The 24,260-nt window shown below is 36.5% G+C and overlaps 5 protein-coding genes across 8 annotated transcripts; 3 read left to right on the forward strand and 2 right to left on the reverse strand.

The window, feature by feature from the left end:
• Nucleotides 1-36: 36 nt before the first annotated feature.
• On the forward strand, nucleotides 37-3,160 carry LOC111809382 (eukaryotic translation initiation factor 3 subunit F). The gene is made up of 6 exons (XM_023695833.2): nucleotides 37-372; nucleotides 840-919; nucleotides 1,473-1,702; nucleotides 2,134-2,255; nucleotides 2,327-2,440; nucleotides 2,818-3,160. Exons 1-6 carry the CDS (start codon nucleotides 151-153, stop codon nucleotides 2,905-2,907), a joined length of 858 nt encoding a protein of 285 aa, XP_023551601.1. The 5' UTR covers nucleotides 37-150; the 3' UTR covers nucleotides 2,908-3,160.
• A 3,446-nt stretch (nucleotides 3,161-6,606) lies between these two features.
• Nucleotides 6,607-7,480, forward strand: LOC111807987 (WUSCHEL-related homeobox 5). Its single transcript, XM_023693739.2, has 2 exons — nucleotides 6,607-7,080; nucleotides 7,185-7,480. The coding sequence occupies exons 1-2, from the start codon at nucleotides 6,654-6,656 to the stop codon at nucleotides 7,415-7,417; spliced, it is 660 nt and encodes a 219-aa protein (XP_023549507.2). The 5' UTR covers nucleotides 6,607-6,653; the 3' UTR covers nucleotides 7,418-7,480.
• A 298-nt stretch (nucleotides 7,481-7,778) lies between these two features.
• Nucleotides 7,779-8,669, reverse strand: LOC111807988 (Fasciclin-like arabinogalactan family protein). The gene has a single exon (XM_023693740.2). The coding sequence runs from the start codon at nucleotides 8,667-8,669 to the stop codon at nucleotides 8,076-8,078; it is 594 nt and encodes a 197-aa protein (XP_023549508.2). The 3' UTR covers nucleotides 7,779-8,075.
• Nucleotides 8,670-9,418: 749 nt separating this feature from the next.
• Nucleotides 9,419-12,218, reverse strand: LOC111808115 (uncharacterized). 2 transcript variants are annotated; one of them, XM_087116976.1, is made up of 2 exons: nucleotides 10,638-12,218; nucleotides 9,419-9,559 (listed from the first exon to the last, which is right to left on the reverse strand). In XM_087116976.1, the coding sequence occupies exon 1, from the start codon at nucleotides 12,135-12,137 to the stop codon at nucleotides 10,641-10,643; it is 1,497 nt and encodes a 498-aa protein (XP_086973102.1). In that variant the 5' UTR covers nucleotides 12,138-12,218; the 3' UTR covers nucleotides 9,419-9,559; nucleotides 10,638-10,640. The 2 variants fall into 2 exon arrangements, with proteins under 2 accessions (XP_086973102.1, XP_086973103.1); XM_087116977.1 differs by lacking the exon at nucleotides 9,419-9,559 and adding an exon at nucleotides 9,654-9,856.
• A 5,991-nt stretch (nucleotides 12,219-18,209) lies between these two features.
• Nucleotides 18,210-23,344, forward strand: LOC111808350 (uncharacterized). Of its 3 annotated transcripts, XM_023694274.2 has the most exons (5): nucleotides 18,788-18,929; nucleotides 19,043-19,085; nucleotides 19,277-19,392; nucleotides 21,306-21,546; nucleotides 21,801-23,344. In XM_023694274.2, exons 2-5 carry the CDS (start codon nucleotides 19,068-19,070, stop codon nucleotides 23,127-23,129), a joined length of 1,704 nt encoding a protein of 567 aa, XP_023550042.2. In that variant the 5' UTR covers nucleotides 18,788-18,929; nucleotides 19,043-19,067; the 3' UTR covers nucleotides 23,130-23,344. The 3 variants fall into 3 exon arrangements, with proteins under 3 accessions (XP_023550041.2, XP_023550042.2, XP_086973014.1); XM_023694273.2 differs by lacking the exon at nucleotides 19,043-19,085 and having other exon boundaries at nucleotides 18,210-18,929; XM_087116888.1 differs by lacking the exon at nucleotides 18,788-18,929 and having other exon boundaries at nucleotides 18,936-19,085.
• Nucleotides 23,345-24,260: the final 916 nt, after the last annotated feature.

The following is a 24,260-nucleotide window of genomic DNA, read 5'->3' on the forward strand; positions in this document are numbered from 1 at the left end:
CCAATAAGGTGCGTATTCAACGACCCAATTGTTATGTGTCTTCTTCCAAAAATTGGAGGTAGAACAGAAACCCTAGCATCCGCTTCTGCTTCTTCGTCGTCTCTCTCGGCCTCCATTTTTACGGAGATAGGTTAATTCGAACTTCAAGCAATGGCAACGACGGAGAGCACGGTCTTGCAATTTTCGCAGTCTTCTAACACGTTATCTGCGAAGGTTCACCCTCTGGTTATCTTCAACATTTGTGATTGCTATGTGAGGCGTCCTGACCAGGCCGATCGAGTAATCGGTACTCTTCTTGGCTCGGTTTTACCTGATGGAACCGTTGATATTCGCAACTCTTATGCTGTTCCTCATAACGAGTTCTCGGATCAGGTCCTCCTTACTCTTTATTAATCTCATCTCTGTTGTTTCCTTCATGTAATTGTTTCGGTTGCCACTTATTCGTTCTTATTGATTTTTGGGTGATAATTAAAGCCCTTGTTTCTATATTTTTCCTTGACTAATTTATTTCGTCCTCTGTCCCGTTGGGAAAATTAGGGTTCCTTGTCTTCCCTCTACTCCTTTTTTCAATTTGGTTTTCGATTATATCTTACTTCGTAAAATTCCTTAATAATTCATGTAAATTACTTATACAAGAGAATCGTGAACGTTTAAATTATGGTTGCAGATGGACCTTTATGATTTTATACGTTCTTTGTTTCATTGAATTCAAATGATATTTTAGGTTAGACTTGCTAGTAACTGTCATGTTTGTTCTACCATTTTGCAAAAAAATTGTATATTCCAAATTCCCTATTTCACTCTTTCATACTTTATTTTCACTCTTTTCATCATAACAGGTTGCGCTGGATATTGACTATCATCACAATATGTTAAGTTCCCACCAAAAAGTTAATCCAAAGGAGGTTATCGTTGGATGGTAAAGCCGATCCTTCTTTACTATGTTTATCTAGTTGATGTGCCATTTCTTGTTGGGTAAGGGACTGGATATCATTAAGGCAGAAGTTGAACAAAAGTTGCGGAGTTACAAATTAAACGATTTAGTACAAGAGCCCAACAAGAGAAATACAATATCATCCAACATATGTCCTTTGAATTCTCCTCATCTTTATCAACTCTAGTTAAATTCCTTTAGTTTATTTCCACAGTTTGTTTTTGCAACTATTGTCTGTTGCCCCTTTGGTTTTGCCCATTTGCCTCTGCATATTTCTTATTTTTCCGGATGAAATTGGTTTCTCATTAGAAGGAATTTGGCTGCTAACTTTTTTTTTTGTTTCATACCTATTGAAAGACCACAAATTCACTATATTATTTTAGTTACATATATACTACCCTAGGTCGAAAAATTTAAATGGATGCTTTGCTCGTAATGTTTCTACATAGTCCACCCAAAGTTTCTGTGATACTCTCTTCGAAGTCATAGTGATATACACATTTTCTTATAGTGCCTAATACACCACAAATACTGACAGGTACTCAACTGGTACGGGAGTTACGGGTGGCAGTGCATTGATACACGAATTTTATTCTAGAGAAGTTGCAAACCCTATTCATCTGACCGTTGATACTGGATTTAACAATGGTGAAGGAACAATAAAAGCCTATATCTCTGTCAATTTGTCCCTCGGAGATAGACAACTTGCTGCTCAGTTTCAAGAAATTCCTTTAGATCTTCGAATGGTCGAAGCTGAGAGACTTGGATGTATGAACTTATTCCACGCTCATGTTTTACTTTCATTATTGAAGTGTCTAAGCTGCATAATCTATGTCATACACATATCCGCACATCCATTTTTCATTGACATAAATGCATGCACAAAAGTTTAGGTTGCCTCATTGACAGCTGTATGAAATATTTGATCCTTAAACTTTTTGAATATCCCCGACATATGTTAGAATAATATTAGCTTGGTATGATACGGATGTAAATATTCCTATTTTGTAGCTTTGCTGGTTTTTTTTCACATATTAACATAGATTGTGAATTTTTTTCCCTTAAGCCTTATGGCAGTTATTAATGTATCGAGATGGAGATGCGTCTTTGTTGTTTTTTGTATGAGTGTGGTTGTGTTTGTTTGTTAATCCTGTCCAATCAATTTCAAAACTTTCTTCAAGTCAGTTTTCTGTTTACAGTTGATATACTGAAGACAACTTCCGTTGATAAACTGCCAAATGATTTGGAAGGAATGGAAGCTTCAATGGAGAGATTGCTTGCCTTAATCGACGATATTTACAAATATGTTGATAACGTTGTGGTGAGTGACGTTTGGGTCTCCTACTTTTTTTAGAAATAGTCTTTTGTTTGCTTATGTTACTACTCTCTCAGGAAGGGCATGTTGAGGCAGACAACACGATAGGGAGATTTCTTGCTGACACTGTAGCCTCTCTTCCAAAACTGTCGCCAGCTGCTTTCGATAAGCTGATGAATGACAACGTGCAGGTATGATTATTTTATCGTAGCTTATATATTTTGATTCTCTGAAGTAGAGGCTGCAATATTAGTTGAATATTAAGGCCCCATTTGATAGCTCTTTGGTTTTTGAAATTTAAGCTTATAAACACCACATACACCTATTGATTTCTTTGTTTTGTCATTACCCCTTAGGAGTGTTTTTAAAATCTTAGTTATGTTTTGAAAACTAAAAAAGAACATGATTTTATTTTTGCAAATTGTGGGGAGATAAATCCAATTTTCAAGAACTTAAAATAAAAAACACCAAATTGTTATCAGTGGGTGGTTCAATTATGAGTTATTATTGGAGTTTGGTGTCTCGTTAATGGATTGTCCATTTATCTCCCATTCTCACTTCTTCCCAGGACCATTTGCTGTTGCTGTATTTATCAAGTATCACCAGAACACAGCTGAGCTTGGCTGAAAAGTTGAATACGGCTGCTCAGATTCTGTAACTTCTTCAACCGATTTTGCGTGTTATTTATTTGGTGATTGACCAAAAATCTAAGAATTCGGGTACTTAGTCCTACGAAATGCTCCCTTCCCCTCCTGAAAACCTTTTTTTTTTTTTTTTTAAATGTTGAGTTCATTGTCAGATTCTCTTATACTGCGCTGCTTTGTGGAATATATTGCCTAGTTTAACGGACGAGGGTTGTACTACCATTATTACCATCAAGAATATTGCCCAGATGCCCTATTTCCCCCCCATTCTCTGGAGTATAATTGGTCGTTTAAAGGCAACAATATGATCCACTTTCAATTTTCTATGAGATGAGATGAGATACTATTCCCGTTGGGGTTATAAACAAAGCGCAACAATGTTTTTATCGATAAAGTAAACAAAATTTCAGTGTTTGGTTTATAAGATGTGTTAAGATTCTTGTAGTAAACCAAAATTTAAAGGGTTTATACTGTTGAGAAGCAATTCTATAAAGCAAACGAAAATATGAAGCAGGAGAAATGAAATGAAGAAGTGAATATAATATTGTATAAGGTGGTTTGGGATGTGGGGAAGTGAGACGTGGAGGTGGATGATTGAATGATTGTGGGGTTGCATCGCATTGCATTGCATTGCATTGCGCCCCCAAAAGTAAATAATAATTAATGGAAGGGAAGGGAAGGGAATGTGGATTATAGGTTTGGCTTTTCCTGATCTGATTATACGTTGTCGATGTTGATGTCGATGTGGGGATGTGGATGTGGTGTTCAAAAATAATCACTCCAATAGTGCGTTTGTTTCCCTCTTTTTGTGTCCCCCTAATTTACACTTCTTTCTTCATGGAAAAAGGGAAGAAGAGAAGAAGGGGTAGGCAGTAGTGGGGGCCAAACTAAAGGTAATGAAGCGTGCCCTAATTTCCAGCTTAACCCTTTCTCGATTCTCACTGATTAACATTATCTCTCTCTTAACCATCTCCACTCTCCTCTTTCTTCCACTTTTATTACTATTATTTCCTTTTACATTCTTCATACAAAAAGAACGTCGCTCTTACCATTTTTTTCTTCTTTTTTTGTTTAATGCAAACATCCACATATATGTACACTCATATCTTACCCGACCTAGTTCTTATCTTTTTGTAAGATCGGTCGTTTGATTCTCGTCCCACTTTTGTAAACTGAAACAAAAAATGAAAAGAAAGAATAAGGTTAGATGGAAAGAAATTTGAAATTTATATTTATTTAGTTCATAAAATGATTATCAAACGAGACGATAACATTAACGTTTATAAGTTGCCTCCTGGCATGCAACAAATTTATGTTCCATATTTTAGGTGATCACTTTTACTTTTACGGGAATCTTACTTATGTTTTTGATTTACTAAAGAAAAAAGGGCAAAATTTTTGTTTAAGGGTTTTGTATGGTTTATTGTAGACAAGAAGATAGGACCATTTAAATGGCACTTTTAGCGATGTGTGGATGATTTTGTTGTCACATCCTTGATTTGGAATGCTCTCTCTCTCTCTCTCTCTCTCTCTCTCTCTCTCTCTCTCTCTCTCTCTCTGTTCATTCTTTTTGTTGCTTTTCAAATGCATAAATCCATTCCTCTCACCCTCTGGAAGACTGTGTTTTCTTTTCTTTTCTTAATATTTTATTTTCAAATTCTCATGTTCTTCCAAATTGCTGTTCTATATCTTTAGAAACCCAAAACACTCTGCTTAGAATCATTGTTAGTTTAAACACACAATAACAACAATGTTTTGATTTTTCCTTTTGTTTTTTTGATGTGTGTGTTCTTGTAGGGTGTGTCTCTATGCCATTCATTTACTATTACTTATGATTCATTTCAAACTACAATCTTTAGTTACTTACACACAAAAATGGTAATTTGGCTCGCTACTGTTGTTTTTCAACTAATTATATTAATCGGAGACTTATGTTCGTACATAACTATAGATTTCACGTGCAACTTGTTGAAGATAGTTAAAAACAAAGAGCATAAAAACAATTAGTTCTCATAGAAGTGCTGTAATTTGTAATAAATTTAGTGAAAATAAAGACAAGACTTTGAAGACAAAGGTATGTTCATAAAAATTTGAAGTTTGTGGAACAAAGTGTCCTTAGAGTTAAGACAAGAGGCTTATGACAAGGTAAAATCCAAAGCTATGCTCCCACTTTTGGCTGCTCCTCTCTCTCTCTCTCTCTCTCTCTCCTATAAAAAAAAGAAAACATTGGTGGCTTTTGTTGTCTCTATGCTTGTGTTCCCACTCTTAACTCTCCTTTTCTCATAAATTTAAAATCCCAAACCCAAATTTGATCCTTTTGGCCAACCTTCCACTTTTGGTCAATTTAGTATCTCTGTCAGTCTCTTTTAATCACAACCCTCCAACACACATTCAGACAATCCCCTAATTCACTTTGACTTTTCATTCCACATTCCCTCAAATCCTCTCCCCCAACCTTGTCTTACCCATATTTACATTTTTTCTTCAACGATCACCGACCGAACCGAACCGAACCGAACCATCCCATCTCATATGAGTTAGAAGTAAGTAGAGTCCATTTAAAGCTTAAAAGTTATATCATAGTTACTATGGTCGGTACTGTATCAATGTGTTCACCAAACCAATTGAGATATTTAGATTCAAACCTTATTTGGGATTCGAGAAGATGAGTTATTAAATATGAAAACTCTCTTTTTGTCCAATTCTTTTTGGACAGAGTAAGTGCATGCTTTACTGAAAAACACCAAACCCATTAAAAAAATGGAACTTTGATCCATGAGACTCAAAATCACAATTATTTTAATGTTATTGACAATCAATGAAACTTGCATCTTTGTCTCCTCGGGCGACCGAAATTTTTCTCCAGTGGCAGCTTTTGCGCATGTCCCTCCATATTCCTAATTTCCATCTCTCTCTCACTCTCTCTCTCTATGCACAAAAAACCAGGCCACAAATGTTAAAACCTCATCAAATGGGTGTTGTTCATCTTCAATCCAATCTTTTGTTTCCCTAAAATCGAAGCACCTTATTCATAAACAAAAGGGTAATCCTACAAACACATTTTATAAAAACACCCTCGTACTCTTTCTTGGACCGAATAGAAAGTACCTCCTTCTGCTTTCTTTAACTCATCAAACTATTGATCTTTAAGATGATAACGGGTATTTATCTACGAATCTATCTTATAATTGACTCATTTCAATCACTTTGTCTAGAAGTAGACTAACAAAACTACATTTTCAAAGTACTGACGAGGTGTGAATCTACGATATCAAGAAAGAAGGAAAGAAGTACATGTACTCATATAGCATTTACACACGAGGATTAAAACAAAAAAAATCATTTTTAAAAAAAGAAGGAATCGAATTTCTAATGAAATTTCCATTATATATGAGAACAAGAACTATCTATGTACCTGTAGGCAGAAACGCTTGGAACCCTTGCTTACTTTCCATTTTGACGTATTTTTATTGGAAAAAGAATTTATAATGAAATCTACACCTAATCTATTAAATGCAATAATAGTAAAAATAGTGTCACATGAGAAGAAAGTGAATAGAATTATAAACTATCTCCAACTCTTATATATACTATTCTTATGTAAAGAGAGAGAGAGAGAGAGAGAATAGAAGAGGGAGCACAGTGCACTTTTTCTGACTTCCTAAACCTTTCTTTCTGAGAGAAGAAGTTTCAGTTTCAGTTTCAGTTTCAGTTTCAGGGGGGGCGGAAACTTAGTTGGTCGTCTCTCTGTCTGTGTTGGATGAGCCGGAAGAGTATTAATATGGAGGATGGGGTTTGTTCTAGAATTTACGTAAAAGGGGGCGGATGCGGCGGAGAGGGTGGCGGTGGCGGAGGTGGAAAGGGAAGTGGGAGTAGTAAATGTGGGAGATGGAATCCAACTGCAGAACAAGTAAAGGTGCTGACAGAGCTGTTCAGGTCAGGGCTTAGAACTCCGAGTAGTGATCAGATTCAGAAAATCTCTCATCAGCTCAGCTTTTACGGCAAGATCGAGAGCAAGAATGTGTTCTACTGGTTTCAGAATCATAAAGCTCGTGAGAGACAAAAGCGTCGCAAAGTTTCTCTTTCTCTTGATCACTCTCACCAACAGCAGCATTTCCTTCATCCTCTTCATCTCTCTAATGACCACAACAACAACAACACCAACAACATTATTCCACCCTCTAACCGTATGTTTCTCACCTCCTTTCTATCCATTTCTGGTTCTAAAAACACGAATCTGGGTTGAGTTTTGTTTCATGGTTTTGTGTTGTTTTCTTTCTGGTTTGAGCAGATTTTGCAGACCAGTCGAGCACAAATAAGGGTATAATGGAGTTGGAGCCAGAAAGAATGATGAAAACGCTTCAACTTTTTCCACTAAACTCCATTGATGAAACACAAGGATCAGATGATTATCATCAGTTTAGAGTAGATGGGAAGCACTACGAGGACGCAACATCTTTCACCTACAAAATAGAGACAAAAATGGATCATCCGCCATTGGATCTTCGTTTAAGCTTTCTGTAGATCAGATTCATCAGTATCCAAAACTTACGGTGTTTGTCAATGAGTTCTAAGGCTGTAGTGTAGTTAGGGTTTTAATTTCTTTAAATTTTCCCTTCAACCTCTATGCGCTTTGATGGGTGGAGGGATTTTGGTTATTATTTTTCCTATTTTAGGGGGGAATTTGCAAAAAAGGCTTCGACATTCTCAAGTGCATGCTCGAGACTCGTAGATGATGTTGAATGAGTGAGGCTTTGGATTTACTGTTAATCAGCGAATGTTGGAAATTGGGAAATTAAAATGGGGTTTATCACGAGAAACCAATGTGTGGATTCAATGCTTCGGAGTTCATAAAAACTATTTTTATCCAAATATATGTCATTCCTTGGTTTTGCTTCCCTAATATTCAATTCAACAATTCCCCATCTCAATATTGCTCATGGAATGGGCCATCATCCTCACATTGTAAGTTATGAACCAAGTTGTAAGCAAGAAGTTAACAAGTATATCGACACCAAAATCATAGCCAACTGATCAAGTGGCTAACATCTAGGCCTTGAAACCATTGAAAACTTCGTAAATCTAAAAGGAGAGGAATCTATTGACCAAGATGTTACTGTGGAAGCTAACGGTTTGGAATGTATGGTTAAAAAAGAAAAGCTAACAGCTGCTTTTCACCGGTTCAATCTTCACTGTCATCAGGCTTTACTGATTGCTCAAACGCAGCATCCATTATAACGCCATCCATTATATGCACAAGAACATCCTTCTTCTTTACATCCACCATTTCAGACCTCACACGGTTAACAATCAGCATCCCATCTTTGTCCTTGGAAATGTTCAATGTGAATCCAGAAACAGCATCATATGAAATCTCATTCCCGTAATCTACCGAAGTCGAGTAAATAGTTCGAGGAACAGTGGAGAAACCTAATATTCTTGAAATCACGGCGTATGTGTCGTCCAATTTCTCAGTCGTCAAACTTTCATTTACTCGTAAACTCAATTCACGCTCGAAAGCTTTCTCTGAAGGGATAAAGACAGTAAAAGCAAGATCCTTAGGCAACATTTTGATCATCATCTCTCCAAACTTGCCCAACTTATGATCTTTGGGGACCTTTCTGATCACTGAAATCTGATTACTGGCAACAGCCTTATCTCCTACAGTTAGCTCTGGAAGCCTTAGCGTTGTGATGAGTACAATAAGTATGCAACAAAGAGATAGAATCATAAATACGAAGGCAATTGGGTTCTTTAAAATGAAGCTCCTCTTCATCTTCTGTTCAGTAAGCTGCAACCATCTTTATTGCTTCTCTTTCACAGTGTGCAGAGTTAAAAAGAACTCAAAGTTCATCTTTCAAACCAACCTTCTTGATTAACCAACAGTACCTTCACATGAGTCGAACAACTTTCCAAACACTAGATAATCCCATACTTCAATTGATTATATCTATCATGGAACCTGAAAAATTAAAGCCTCCAACTCTAAGTATCGCATAAACTTAAATCATGAATCATTACAACCAAAACACGAGCAGAATCATGAACCATCCTCTGAAATTTCTTTTCCAAGAAACCGTTCTAGACTACTTTCTGCATATAAACCTCAACTAACAGAATTCATTGATCTAGGTTGAAAACAATGTTTCACGTGAATTGCAATTTGTTCAAGCTCCTAACATTAATTTCATAAGATGACTAAATGCAGGTTCTCTCTCTCTCTCTCTCTCTCTCTCCCTCACACACACACACACACTCATCAGCCACCGCATACTCAGATCCAAACAATCCAAGCAAATAATAAGAGAATCATAAGGTAGAAAGAAGACGGAATGAAATTACCTGAAGCTGAGTTATGAAAAGGACGAAATTCCGATTCGAACAGCCAGTCTGAGCCGGATCTACTCTCCTCCATCATAAAAAATTAATCCGTCTCTAATCACGATGAGATCCACAGGATCCAAAGCTTCACCGCCGTTGATCAGCGAAGAAATCAATGAAAAGACGAGCTTCAAATCGCTGCACCACCAAGGAGGTTTTCAGGGTCCTACGATACCCGAAATGGAACCGATGCCCGATGATCTCCGAGCCGAATCTGTTATGGGCTTCGGCCACTCATAAATGGGCCATTAGCCCAATTATCAATTGCGGTTAGCCCAATACAACCTAATTAGCATGCAGATATTGACATAAGAAAAAATAAATATTATAGAAAGTCAACCATGTTAACATAAGAAAAAATAAATAAAATTCAAACAATACTCGTGAAATATAATGATTCAATTATTATTAATAACATTATAATATTATAGATAAATAAAGAATTAACTAACATACATAACCTTCCGCAAAGTAAGCATCATTGTGCTTCCGAAAATATTTGAATACATCAAGCTCTAACTCATTTCCAGCTCAAATGGTCAATGCCTAGGTTTGACTCTTCAATACTTCATACCTCATTTTCTAAATTCAAATATTATATAATTAGAAAAAGATAATAATAAGGATAATATTTGAATTTTATTATTTATCACTACTTATATTGGATAGGTTCGATCCTCAACTAGACATTGAATCATCTATAATTGGTTTAGTAACGGGAATTTGTTCCTTCCTAGCTTATTTTAACAATATAATTCGATTAATGTGTGGTAATCATCCATTGGTTGAGATTCTAACAAAGTCACTTTTTCAATAATTGTTCTTATTTTCTGAAGATAAGATTTAAAGCATATAATAGAATCCTTATCTAAGTTACTTTGATCGACCACTAAACTTTGTTCTTCTTGTAACGCATATCCATGGAAAATTTGGCACCAACTTTTTAGCAAACAAATTCCCCCACAACTTGATGAACTAGTCTCGATTTCATTGTATGTTCATAAGCTTAACAAGTCTAAGAAGAAAGTTCAAATTTCTGGAAAAGGGTGACCAGAGAATTCTACCATCTTGATTTGATCAAACAAGACTACAATTTATTCCTGAAAATTAAAATGATGATGGATTGCTCATAATCGAACAGGAAAACGTTCTTCATGATAAATCAGATCATAAGATTTCAATATTTCTAAGAAAATCAACTTATAATTTCTCTCCATCTCGCTATTTCATTTTCAACAGCACCATGTATATATAATTATAAATATATATATCATCATCGCCATCCGTTTCCCCACCCTAATTAGACTACACTACCATGTAGCCATGGATGGCCGAAATTTGCAGGTACTTTCCAGTACTTTACCTTTTAGTTCGGCGCCGACACGTACTGCATGAATTCCGAATCGGACTCAATCCCGGCCATGGTTTCCGGCGCCAAAACCACCTCCAAATCAATACTTCCACTGCCCTCTCTGCTTGGAAACGCCGATATCTTCCCGTCGAATTTATTCGCTCGCCCACTCCTCACCGCCAACGGCCGTCCCCATCCGAAATCGTTCTCATACATCGGAAATCTCGGCGAACTCCCCATCGTAACTGACGCACCATCAGCGTTCCCCAACGGAAACATCCCCGGATTCGCCTCCCAATCCTCTACAAATCGGCGCACCATTCCGTTGTCGTGAGCAATCACGTTCTCGTTCAACTTCTCGGCACACCAACGCAGATCCCGAGACAGAACGTCGCCGGCGGAAGCGTATGTCGGAATGCTCTGAATGGCGTTACCGAAGTAGTACGGATCCAGCTTCGGCTCTAGCCGGTGTCTGCAGTTCACCGCCATACGAAACGTTGTCGTCTTATTCGGAGGGAGTTTTCTCGCTCGCGTCACTGACCTCCATAATAAGGCGCAAAGAGACTGAAACGATGATATTGTAGTCATTGAGATCGCCTCGCCATCCGCGTGTTGTTTTGTAACGGTGTCGTTTTTGTACCAGCTGTCCAAAATGGACCCTACTTTGCCGTTGTTCTGACAATACATATCATTACTCTGCTTCCCCATGATCTCCACTGCCGTTACCGTTAAGTCTCCGTTATCGACTAATTTCTTTTCGTTCGCCTTAGCTTTCAGTTTCAAAATTGATTCTCTACTAAAACTGAATATTCTCTCCCGTAACGGTACGTCGTTGGAGAAGGTGACTTTGGGACCACTTGGCGGCAGACGGAGAACGGCTGGAGAAACCAGAACGGAGTCACGGCGGAAATCTGGTGTAGGAGTGATAATGATCGTTTTAGTCGTGGTTGTGGATTTGGCGGCTTTACACTCCTCGGCAAAGGTGTTGAAGAAGTTCCAAAAAGATGTGCCGTCAGTGACGGCGTGGTTGACGGAGCATCCGATGAAAATGCCATCGGCGAGGAAGGTGATCTGGACGGCCATGATTGGGCTAAAATGACCAGCGAAACTAACCATTCGATCGAAAGCGAAAAACTCCTTGAAGCCCTCGGGGAGATCGCCGGGAAGGAGAAGGTTACGGACGAAGAAGTCGCAGGCATTGGCGTGGATAAATTCGACGCCAGCATCATTACATTTGATATAGACGTAACCGTCATCGTCGGTGACCAAACGGCCGGCAAGCGGCGGAAAACGAGAGAGCGCTCTTGAAAGACCGGATTTAAGAAGATCGAGGAGAGAAATTTGGTCGAGATTAGTGGAAGTGAATAGGCAGCCTTTCTGGATGTAGTGACAAGAGAGCATTGGGAGGTCAGAGACGGAAAGCTTCAAGTCGGCGACGGAGGAAGGTTGATCGGGGAAGACAATGCATTTTGAGAGAAGAATTGGAGAAGATGAGGGAGTCGGGATTGTCATTTTTGAGGTTTAGAGAGAATATAAGCTCTGTGAAGTATGAAGTGATTTTGTGAGTGTGGAGAAAAATAAACGGCGGAAAGGGGTATTTATAGGAGAGGCGGAAAAGGGTGGGATTTTTGGTTCATGAACTTCCGGTTTTGTTATCTGTGTCGTTAAGGGACCTTTTCTTTATTTTTTTCTTTTTTAGTTATAGTGATTTCGCTGTCGTATATTTATTATATTTATTATTATTATTATTTTCGGCTTACCTTTATTCCTTATTTTATTTTATTTATTTAATGCTTGATTCCAGTTTTTGCGGATGAATTTGCATATGTTATATATATTTAAAAAAATTATAGAATTGTTTTGAGCAAGAGAGTTTTAAATGATTACCGCAGTAAATACTTCTGGTATGAACGTATGATTTGGATGAGCGCGGAGTATGATTAGATCTAAGCACGAAAAGGATAGGATTGGATTGGATATAGAATCGCAGAGATATGGGGCAGGAAAATATTTGGATATTGAGAAGATCTGGAAGAGATTTTTGGTTGAAATATGAGGGAGTATCTTTGTAGAGAGGCAACCTTGGAGTTCACAATAATCTGTATTACTACATCCAAAGATCCAGTTTTGGGTCCTAAACTTTGTTATATACATACATAATCCCTTGATATCAAATTCCAGATCTTTTGATATAGCTACCCAGCACAAGAATCAAATCATTCTTACCCTCAACTTACATTTCCATCAAAATCTTATAAATTAATTCCATTTAATGCATGCATTTTATATATAATTTTATTTTTTTTAATTCAAAGTTCGCATTATAATCAAGAATTAATAAGTGCCGCCGGCTATTTACTCCTCTGTAACTTGGCTGTCACTCCCCAAATCCCCAGATGAGGAAAGGGTTTTAATAATTAATTATTAAAGAACTTGAGGAGGGTTCATTCATTCATTTTAGATAATTAATTATTATGTACAACCCAAGCTCCAAGTTCATATAATAAGTAATTAATTATTATGTACAACCCAAGCTCCAAGTTCATATAATAAGGAATATAAAATAAGGGATGCTCAAGATTAATACAATTTATAACATGGTCGGTTCATTAGATCAATGATTCATCCCTGTAAAACCGGCCTCTGATTGGTCGGTTCTTTGCCAGTGCTACAACTTGAATGTATATGCCAAGAACTACACAAGTATATTATTAAATTTGGACTTGGACCTTCAAATGAAAACCCATATGTGTTGGGATATAATATATAGTTCAATATGGTTTGACTTGTGGAGGAAGGAAGCCTGCATTTTTGCATACACTGTGTATTCCTATGGATATAATATATAGTTTAATACTGTGTAGGGGAGGGAGCTGTAATGTTATGTAACGTAATTTATAGTTTTGATGTGCAATTTGAAGATAAAAATTTGAAATTATTTTAAGTATTGAAAATAAAAGGTTATTAATAGGCATACGTAAGTGGGTATGATGACATTGATTAAATGATTTTAAGTTTTAAATTAAAGAATTAACGAACACGTAGTGTAAATTTAAGTTTGTTGATTATATAATAAACTTTATCGAGTGTGTGGTTACAGTCAAATATATCCAACGAGTGTACGAACTGGTGATGAGGACCCAAATCCTTAGATAACTACGTATTGACACGTGGCGTAAATCACAAACTTTTTAAAATAAAAATATATAAAAAAACAAAATTCACAAAAAACGACATGCCGTTGGGTGTGTGTCAAGTCTAAAAATTACACTATATATTTGCATGTCTTATTCTCTCTTAGGGACGCTGACGGGGATTATTCTCTTTATAAAAGACAACTTCCTATGTCTATTTTAAATCATTTTGTGTTCTTGTAGGAATTCATGAATTATATATATATATTCAAATAAGACGGGTAGCAGTTCTTTTCGTGTTTTGGTGTATAACCATTTGTTATAGATATATTCGTTAGAATATAACTATATTTTATGAGAAGAGCGGGATGTGGAAATATAAACCCTAAACCCTAGAAAGCATCACTTTTTATGGCTATTAATAAGTATGACTAAGATTATTCTTTTCAATGGGTCATTTTTCAAGTGACGTGACTATTTTATGAAAGAACAAATACCTTTATATGTATATACATATACGATGTATCGTATTTTTAATATGAATATATAAGCATATTCTAATGGGTTCAATCTTTTATATTAGACCAAGTATTAATTTTAGACGAAGGTTGAAATAGGAAGATCGATAATATAAAAATATAAGAAGGATAGAGTTAGGGGCATGGGAGATGAGGTTTACTACCTCAAGATGGCGACCAGAGCAATGAATCTTGTACAAAGACAAAGAAAACAACAAGACAAACCACCTTTTAATTCTTATTATTATATCTCTATAGTCTTCGTTTGGCCTCAAAATAATATACGACATGATTTCATCTTTTGTTTTCTCAGTAATTATATACATTTCTCCTATCTCATTCAAACGGTACGTAACGTGTTCATTTGTCTACTAATTCTCTTATAAAGATGATAAGTGTGAGGCCTCACGTCGATTGGAGAGGGGAACAAAACATTCCGTATAAAGGTGTAGAAACATCTCCCTAATAGATGTACTTTAAAACAGTGAAACTGACAACGATACGTAACAGGCCAAAGTAAACAATATCTGCTAGTAGTGAGCTTGGGTTGTTACAAATGATATTAGAGTCAGACATTGGTGTGCCAACGAGGATGCTATGACCGAAATCAGGTTGTGTACGAACTAGAAACTCTAACAAAAACATTTTATAACCATGAAAGTTGATGGTGATATTTTAAAGACACTGCCTTGGGCTGTTACAAACCATGAAGCTGACGACAATATGTAATAAACAAAAACAGACAATACTTATAGCAGAAGACTTGGACTGTTACAGTAAGGGTGTAATGTTTGATTAGGTTCATCGTTCTTGAGTTGGATACCAATTCTTGACCGAATACCCGTTTAGATTTTACGAGCTCAAATACTATATATATATATATATATATATATATAAATTTAGAATAGGGAGAAAGAGGGGATATATTCGTTGTTATGTTCTTTGAATTGGGGCGCTTGGGATGACTTCCTTGGGCCCAGCCCTTTTTTTTCTCCATTTCTTAGATAGGTTCAGTTTACCAAACTACTTTTCGTTAATAAATTATATCCTTAAATTTTAAAGTAATTTCATACATTAATAAAACCTAATAAATATTTTGAAATTCAATTATTTATTAAAACATTTGAGCTATTATCAAAATTATATTTAAAATATTAGTCGCAATATTATAGTTATAAAATAGAAATTAAAAAAAAAAAAGAAAAAAAGGGGGAAAGGAATATATAGGTCGTTAGGTAGTTAGGGCGGAAAAAATAAAAATGTTGGGCACAAAAGGCCATAAGGGATGGCTATCCATTCCCATCCTTTATTTATTTTATTTTTTTCAAAATTATTTCAATCTCAATTTAGTTGCTAATTGGAGCCCTCTGCTCCCCACGCTCCTAACCAACTTCAACGCTGTCGTTTCATGTCCTTTTCCTCCTTTTTTTTTAAATTTTTTCCTTTTTGCAAATTAATTTTATTTCTTTTCTCCAACCCTTTAGGTCTAGAATCTGCCGACTGTTACCTACCCAGTACGGCTTACATTTCTTTTTTTAATTTTGTCTTTTAATTGTTTTATTTTTTATTCATTTTTATTCATTAATTACTTTTCTTTCACTTAATTTTGATTGTAAAATAGTAAATTGTCTGAACCTTGTTTTGATCTTCAAGCAAGGAAGAACACAAGGGACCAACACGATCACAAAATTGATTTAATTTAGCTCGAAATTGACGCTTAATTTTGATAAGTCAAGTCGAGTCGAGCATATGATATAGTTGAAATTAAAGAAGATATAATAGCCAACCAATTAGAAAAAGAGAAAAAGAGAGTGATTTGGTGAAATTTTGCTCAATAATAATGGTGGAGGAGGAAGGTGGGCACTCTATTGAAAGGATTTGGTTATCTGCATCTTTTTTTATTGTCCATTCTTCTTAATTCTCATCTCCTTCCTCTCAAATGTCAAATCAATGTCCAATTTTGATTAAAAAACGCTTAAAAAAGTGATTTATACATTGAAGGGCGTTGAAGCATTTCACTATCATATTAATCGGTGTTAAATAGCGTTGTAATTTGAATAAATAAGATTTGAAAAAGGTGTTGATTGAGAGGAAAAGGACATTAAATTGAATTGAAGTGAGGGGGAGATTGTGGTGTGGGGTTACTTTTATAGGACAAAACAATGAATCTTTTTTGAGGGACAAGGGGCAATGGACTCTCTCCAACCCATTCATTCATATCTACTACTCAAAAAACCAAACCAACAAAAGGGGGCCTCCACACATATATATATATATATATATATATATGTAATGAATGCCTACGTGGACCTCCATTATTGTTTGAAGGGGGAGGGGACACATTTGATTTTTGTTTCCATTCACACCTGGTTCTTAATCTAAATTCAAATTATTAAATCCAAAAACTTAGACATACATTGTGTGACTGCTAAAATCATAGACTTTATAAACAGAATAAAAATGTGAATTGATAACCCATATGAAATAACAGCCTTTGCTATCCACAAAAATAATCAACTTTTAAATATATTTTAAATGATTTAAAATTAATTGCTTCAAAATTTATTTCAAACTTAAATTTGAAATATTCGTGAAAGGACAAATGTACTGCAAGCAAAAGCATCCACTTTTTTATTTTTATTTTTATTTTATTTTTTAGTCCTTGTAAATGGATTATTACTATTTCTTGAAAATGGGTTGTCTATATTCTATGAACTAAATTTTACTATTGTCCACCACCATTCATCAAATACATATTTAGAGATACATGAATGAGCTGAGATCACGTTCGAACGAAGATATTGAGTACAAGATGATTGAGTTAAAAGAAATGAAAGTTACTATCTATATTAACCATGTGTATTTTTTTTTTTTTTTTTTTGTCTAAATCATAGGAACTTCGTAGTTAAACATATTTTACTTGAAATAATTCCATGTTTAGTGACCTCCTATAAATTTTCTTTGATATATGTGAGTGAGTGAGGACAAAACATGACAGAACGATTTAGAACCATTTAGAACGATTTAAGTTGGTATGTTGGTGATAATTTTAGTCTCAAAGAGCGAGCAATAGGTAAGAAGTGATAATTTTAGTCTCAAAGAGCGAGCAATAGGTAAGAAGCGTAGGGGCAAAACCATGGCACCAAGCCCAAGGCCCAAACCCAAATGTTTCTTTCGAAAAGAATTTGGAGCTTTTATAATGGGGCACGGGATCTATGGGCTTTAATTGGTGACTAATTGTGGGCTGTCTTCGATGCAATTGGGTTCAGGCCCTGCCCGAGAAGGAGGGAATTCGGTGAGAACATCACTGGACGTCCAGCCATTATTGGAAAAAACTAAAAATTCTTTTGGTACTTCTTTTTTTTTTCTCTCAAATGTTGTATTTCCGAGCATTTGAAGTTTTTCTATTTTAAGTGTTGAAATTAATGGACTAATTAGATGCAAAATTTAAATTTAGGGTTAGAATGAATTTATAGAGAATATGTTTTAGTATGGGACCCACATTTGGAATTTTTGATAATTTAATTATACCGAAAAGGAATCTAATTGCCGTGTATATTTTTCGATTGTTTATTTATTTATTTTCATGAAAGCAATAATTTAAATCCTTAATTATTGGGGAAGCAAAAAAACAAAGAAGGGCAATATAAAATTGTTGTTGCTTCGTCACTCTCTCGTGGCCTCTCTAGAAATGGGCCTTTGCTACTTTCCCGGATAAGAAATGACGTGGCAGGTGGGGGCCAGACGAAAACGCTGGATGGATTTTGGATGGCCGTAGGACGAAAACCCTACAATTCTGTGGGACCCGGCTGACGTGGGCTATGTGAAACACCCAACGGATCTTAAACCGACTTTATATTCTCCATTTTATATATCACCCTTCAAGTCCGTGAGGCAGGTCCGTTTACTTCTCTCACACCACCAAAATATCTAATCCTTTCTATATATGTCGGTCATTGCCTCCTCTCTTCTCTTCTTCCTTTCACTTCTCCCTCTGCGATTGTAATTGCGATTCCTTGCATCGTTTCGTTTCCAACTGCTTTGTCTATTGTGGTTTACGATCGATCCGTCTTCTCATCGCAAAATTCTCTCGGATTTCTGTTTCTTCTCTTTGAGCTTCTTTTCCGTTTTGTTTCGTGGTGTTTGAGGCGTCAGGGTTGATTTGGAAGTGAATTTCGGTGCGAGGAGGAGTTCGAAATTTTAAATCTACCTGCGATATTCTTGATTTTTGTTTTATATACTCTCATTCGTCGAAGGTTTTTATCGGTTTTTCGATGTCGAACCCTAGAAAACAAGACTCGATCGCCAGCAACGCTAATGGTGATGCCGATCGTGATAACGTTGAGGAATTCGGGGAGTCGTCACGAGTTGGCGGTGTCTCTTCGAATGTGCGTGAGGTTTCTGGTGGTCCGCATGCTTCGACGAGGGATATTAACCTTACGGAGCGGCTGACTGATATTCTTGTTGACGAAGGAGATGGCGATCTGTTGCTTCAGCAGAGCGATCGGGAAGATAGGGTTATGCGGTGGCTTCAGGCGCTAGATATGCAAGTCATGGGCGCTTGTCGGGCGGACGAAAGGTTGAAGCCGTTGTTGAAGATGACTACGTCCAACGACATAGCGGAAGATCGCCTTCTTGCTCAATTGAGTCAGGTTTGTGCTAAAATATGTTTTGATTGATCTATCAAATTTTAATGTATAACAGATTTTAACTGTACGATAATTCACTGCTTTATATTCCATGCTCGTTCTGCGGTTCTACATAGGACTCCTGGTGCCGATGGAGATGGCATGGAATCTGTATTTGGCGTGAGTAAAAAAGAATGAACGATTTTTTTTTTCCATTTTTATTTTCGTCGCTTCAATTTGGTGGTCTTCCCCCGTCGTTCTAGATTCCATCTTTAACGTGCTTTTGTGATTGTTATGAGGTTTTGCATTGCTTCTGCGTCTTTCATTTATCCTTTTTGCTGATCTGATCCATCTCTGTTTCTGTAACTCAGCATTTTGAGCCGGTTGAAGTTGGCATTCTAGCGAGGTGTTTCTGTATACCTCTCGTCTCCATTCGCGTTGGAAAAATTGACAAGCAAGGAACACTCCTATGCCCTACGACCACTAGGTAATATGGCGAGCGATTATTTTTTTTTCTTGCCTATTCTTTTATCTTTGAATGATATGTAAACGCCACTCTGTTTGGAAGCAAATAACTAAGAAATGGATGCATATATTAACTTATTTGGTTGTTTTTATCTGTATATTTTGACTCGTTTATTATGTTAGGTTGAGAACCCTCTAATATTGTAATAGGGCGAGGGGATAAGATTTTTTTTTTTTTTTTTTTAGGCCACTTGACTCTGGCAATGTTTTGATTCCTTAGATTCAGTTGAAGGTGAATTGTATTTAGTTTATCTAAAATGCAACTTAAGAATGCTCTAATTTGCCTATAATCTATTTCTTGGATTATCTCTTGATATGAAATATTAGAAGACTTGGCACCGTCATTTCTATTTTGTTAGTGAGTAGTTGGACTCTGAGTTCCTTGTCCCTGTTTTGATGTAAAATATATTTGTTTCCTTCTTGACTTTGTATGACTTTGGTGCTTTACTAATATCATTTGACTAGGTTATACTTAGGGCAGTCTTATGTAGGTTTTTGTTAGAACATCGCTCATTTTCTTCTACTTGTATAAGGAATTATGAGTGCTAACATTGTCATAATTGTGTACTTTCACATTACAGCGCATCTTTGTTTACTTCATATGGATAACTACCACACCTAAACATGTAGGATGGGTACCTATGCTGCCCGGGGGTAGCTTTTGTGCTGATTTTATCTTCTCATGTATAGTCATGTCTGCTTGTGGCTATTTCTACATCTGGTCTACTGATCATTTTTAGATGGTGGGGTTTAACTAGGATTTTAATTAGCAGTGCTTTTAGTTCTATGGTATAGCCGTATAATATTGCTTGAAAGTGTGTAATCAGTGATAGATTTTAGATTTAGGACTCTACATGCTAGCTTATTAATGGTAACAATATTCATTCTTCCAAATAAATATATCTTTTGGTTTGTAGGTAAAGTGGGCGTTTTCTATTATGATCTCTGAATTATGAGGAAGTAAAGGTAGTTTCATGCTCACCATAACAGCTTGCTCCATTTTTTTTTTAGTTGTGTAGGGTTGCAACTTAATTAAAATAGGATTGTTTGGAATGGGTGTTTCGTTTGCCAAATTTTTTAGTAACTGTTCAGAACAACTTGTATTTCAAACGTATGTTGAATCCTTTTCTATTGACCATAGTGTTAGAAGCCTAACTGATGTGAGAAAATGTAATGATTTTGTTCTTCTTGAAGATATATATATATTTTTTGTTTTTTGTTTTGTTTTAATTTTTTGTTATTGGATGCTGTTTTATTTTTGTATTTAGTTTATTGTCATGTTAATTCTAAGAAATGATGGTGTAGGGAGATCTTGTGATTGCTTGAATTGTTAGAGTTAAGTTTAAATCAAGGTTTTGATTTAAAGTGAATCATTCATCATTTAAGGTTTAACCATGGATCCTTGACCTTTTAGTATTAAACCTATCCTGTATGTCAAGAATGTCCTGAGTACTTCTCTACTGATTTTTTAGGTGATTAATTGCTTTTCTCTGATAGTCGGTTGAAAATCTCCAGTTCTTTATGAATTGTGCTTATAATGATGGAGTATGTAGCGGTGTACTAGCAGTTCAGTATAAAGTCATTTCTATTCATTAATTGATTGTAGATGATGAGGAAATTCTAAACATTGTTGAGGATCTGGTTGCAAATGAATAGATGAACATTGGATAACAAGTCTCACCATCTAAATCTCTCTTCTAGGAAATTTATGAATGTGTTGGTTTTTTGTATTCCACACTTTTGTCCTCTCATTTTTGTTTTTCTGATATCCCTCACTGTTATCTAGATTTTGATGTTAAGATTTTGATTGGTTACGTAGATATTGGATTCTTTTTTATGCTTCTAAAAGATCTTCTATATCCCCAATTGTCACAGGGGAAACTTAAATCTAATGGTTCTTCCATCATCGGACTTTCGACTCTCATTCATTGGGGATAATGGCCATGTAGAGAGACTATTCACTCTGAGTAACAGACCATCGAGTGCTGCCATTACAATCGATGAGATTGCATCCGATTGTTCTGGCCGTTCATTTGTTATTAAAGCAAATGATCAAAATACCTATTTTTGGTGCTCAGAGAAATCAAAGCTTTTGGGAACAGAACTACTTTTGAAGGTATTTGTACTTCTTGTATGGAGTCTAATGATTATTTTGTTTGAATTACAGCTTCTAAAAGTAATCTATGTTACAGACATTTTCTTATGCTCTTCATTCATGAGAAGATCATGTTGGAAGGGGAAACATGTGAAGCTTTCATGAATTGATACTATTTATTTTGATGGACTCCTAATGTTATAAATGGTTACATATTTAGAACAATTTTGTGTATTGGGGTTTGCATATCTTCTTATGTCACTTCTGTATCGCAGATGAAAGATTTACTGCTGAGGAGGCCCTCTATTGCTGGATTAACTGGAATCAGTGAATCACGTCTTGGTTGCTTTGCAACACGCCTTCGTGCCTATCTTGTGGAGTCAACTGTTGCTAATCACCATCCAGCAAGTTCTGCGGACTCACACTCTTCAGTAGACACCACTAGAGAACTATCTCATTCATCTCATTTTGGTCAATCATCAAAATCTATGCGGTCAAGAAATTATGGTAGTCCAGCAGTTAAAGCAAATTCTGCACATCAGGGTAGTCTTAGCCCCAGGTTGAATTCCTTTAAAGAAGGCCTTCCTAAGACGCTGCTTTCTCTGAGAGATGCTGCTAGGGAAAAATTCAGGAGGCGTGGAGACAACTTGGCTTTAGACAACCATATTGCTACTTCATCGATTTCCAATGACGTTAATTCTGAAACTCAAACAGCTGATTTAAGTTGCCCATTATCTCCATCGAACTTCCTGAAATCATTGGGAAAATTAGCTGCCCCAACTCCTGCAAATTCTTCTCATGCTCCTTGTGTGGTTTCACCTCTCTTTACACCTTACTATTGCTGGTGTCCTGGATCATCATCAATTCTGCAGCGAAGGGAAGAACCTTCTCAACTCCCCATCCCATCCTTTGGTGCATCTTCTCTACCTCCATTTCCTTCGCTGTTCCCAGCTTCTGCACCTTCAAACTTGTCCGTTCCAGTATCACCCTTAAATTTAGTTGATTCTCCGTCACTGGATTTCCCTGCTCTATTTCCAGACCCACTCGTCCGTTTGCCTTTGAAAACCTCTCAGCAGATCCCGACCTTCACACCGCTGTTCTGTGATCCAATTGTTCATGTTCCTGTGATTGATGTTTGCTCTTCGGGTCCAGGCTATCTTGTTAGTGCAGGCCCTACCATTACAACATCCATTCCACCACTGCATCCTAAACTCGTGAATCCAATGCTACCCGCTACTGATGTGGAAAAGGATGCTAGGGAGACGCTGCGTCTGCTCATCAGTGGTTCAAGCCAGGGTAACCCTCAATTGATGAACGTACTCCCTGTTGTTCTAACAGACTCAGAAGCAAATCGAAATTTATTTTTAACTGGTAGCCATGGTCTGTACAGTAATACTCGAGACATTGATGCTATTGCTAACAGCATTGCTTCTCTGGGTATTGCGTCACTTTCAGGGAAATCCACAAGTGCGCATGTAGGGAAGAGATTTAACCTTGATGGTTTAAATGGCCACCCAGATGACAGCAGTGATTCAGAAAGCTCTTGTTCGGAAGGCGAGGATGTGTTTTCCCAGTCTCACTTTGAGGAAAGCAAGTTTGGTTGATAGAAAATTTTCCTACATACATTCATTTCTTCTTTGTAGATCTTGGTCGCCTCTATTTCGGTTTGCTAATGTGTAGATATGTTGCCTTGGTTGTTGAGTTATAATTAGCGTAGTGTTCTTCACCATGAGAGGTTGGTGACTTTTACTGCCTTATTAGTCTATGTTCATGTTATATTCCCGTAAATGCCTAAAGATTACGTACTGCGTTGGGTTACTCTTGATGGGTGCATGGTATTCTGTTTGTTCACAATTAAGAATTCACTTTGTATTCCGTGTGGGAGGAATACGCATTGTAATTAGAAGCAGCGAAGTTCATTAATTAGTTCACTACGTGCTCATCAAGAGATTCCAGAATTTCATCCTAGTGAATTCTTACCTACCGTATGCCAATTAATGAAGGAAAAAGAATCCCAAAACAATAATAAAAAGAACAATAACAATAGCAATAAGAGCGCGCCTAAATCTCTTCAATTCAGTACTGAATAGGGCTTGTTACACAGTCGAGAAGAGGGAGGGTTGGTCTTCCTCTTCCAAGCCGATGTCACATAAACCATTTGTCAAAGAAGCTGCAATATGGCAGTGAAGGAAAGTTGGCTGTGCCTTTACCTTGTGCCATGGGTCCAGAGTTTCAAATGCTAAGTTCAAATCTCTTAAACTGTTATGCTGGGAATGGAATGATATTATAGAGACGAGCCAAACATGGTCTCAAGCACGTCTGCGTCGCATATAATATTAACAAGCTATGAAATAAAAGCTACTCAAATTCAATGAATTAATATCTTATTTGTTCCATTAATTTTAGTCCCACTCAATAGCTTTTAAATTATTTTTATTCCCCAACTAGTACTATATAATAATATTCTGATTCCTTCATAATATACAAATAGAAGGTGATCAAAGTAGTAGTATTAAGAAACAGATTCGGTAGATTCTTAAATTATTTTCTTCTGTTTCAGAGCTGGAAAAAGAATAAAAAAGGAGAGGAAAATGAAGAAATGAAAGAACATATATACATAATGTATGATATGGATGTGGATGGGGTCCAGTTGGGGAGGGTCAACGGTTGATTGTTTTTGGGGTTACAACCAGAGGCGACAGGCATGGGTATGGCGTCTGGAGGAGGCGCGTTGT

This window comes from Cucurbita pepo, chromosome 13, assembly GCF_057944985.1.
Source record: "Cucurbita pepo subsp. pepo isolate OVF chromosome 13, ASM5794498v1, whole genome shotgun sequence".
In the NCBI taxonomy this organism is placed as follows: domain Eukaryota; kingdom Viridiplantae; phylum Streptophyta; class Magnoliopsida; order Cucurbitales; family Cucurbitaceae; genus Cucurbita; species Cucurbita pepo.

What these genes read in the sequence shown, in the direction of transcription:
- LOC111807987 (XM_023693739.2), top strand. Translation starts at nt 6,654, where the DNA reads ATGAGCCGGAAGAGTATTAATATGGAGGATGGGGTTTGTTCTAGAATT. An exon ending in CATTATTCCACCCTCTAACC is followed by an intron (nt 7,081 to 7,184) that starts GTATGTTTCTCA and finishes TGGTTTGAGCAG; the next exon opens with ATTTTGCAGACCAGTCGAGC.
- LOC111808115 (XM_087116976.1), bottom strand. Translation starts at nt 12,137, where the DNA reads ATGACAATCCCGACTCCCTCATCTTCTCCAATTCTTCTCTCAAAATGC.
- LOC111809382 (XM_023695833.2), top strand. Translation starts at nt 151, where the DNA reads ATGGCAACGACGGAGAGCACGGTCTTGCAATTTTCGCAGTCTTCTAAC. An exon ending in AAGGAGGTTATCGTTGGATG is followed by an intron (nt 920 to 1,472) that starts GTAAAGCCGATC and finishes AAATACTGACAG; the next exon opens with GTACTCAACTGGTACGGGAG. An exon ending in AATATGTTGATAACGTTGTG is followed by an intron (nt 2,256 to 2,326) that starts GTGAGTGACGTT and finishes CTACTCTCTCAG; the next exon opens with GAAGGGCATGTTGAGGCAGA.
- LOC111807988 (XM_023693740.2), bottom strand. Translation starts at nt 8,669, where the DNA reads ATGAAGAGGAGCTTCATTTTAAAGAACCCAATTGCCTTCGTATTTATG.
- LOC111808350 (XM_023694273.2), top strand. Translation starts at nt 18,552, where the DNA reads ATGTCGAACCCTAGAAAACAAGACTCGATCGCCAGCAACGCTAATGGT. An exon ending in CTATGCCCTACGACCACTAG is followed by an intron (nt 19,393 to 21,305) that starts GTAATATGGCGA and finishes CAATTGTCACAG; the next exon opens with GGGAAACTTAAATCTAATGG. An exon ending in GAACAGAACTACTTTTGAAG is followed by an intron (nt 21,547 to 21,800) that starts GTATTTGTACTT and finishes TCTGTATCGCAG; the next exon opens with ATGAAAGATTTACTGCTGAG.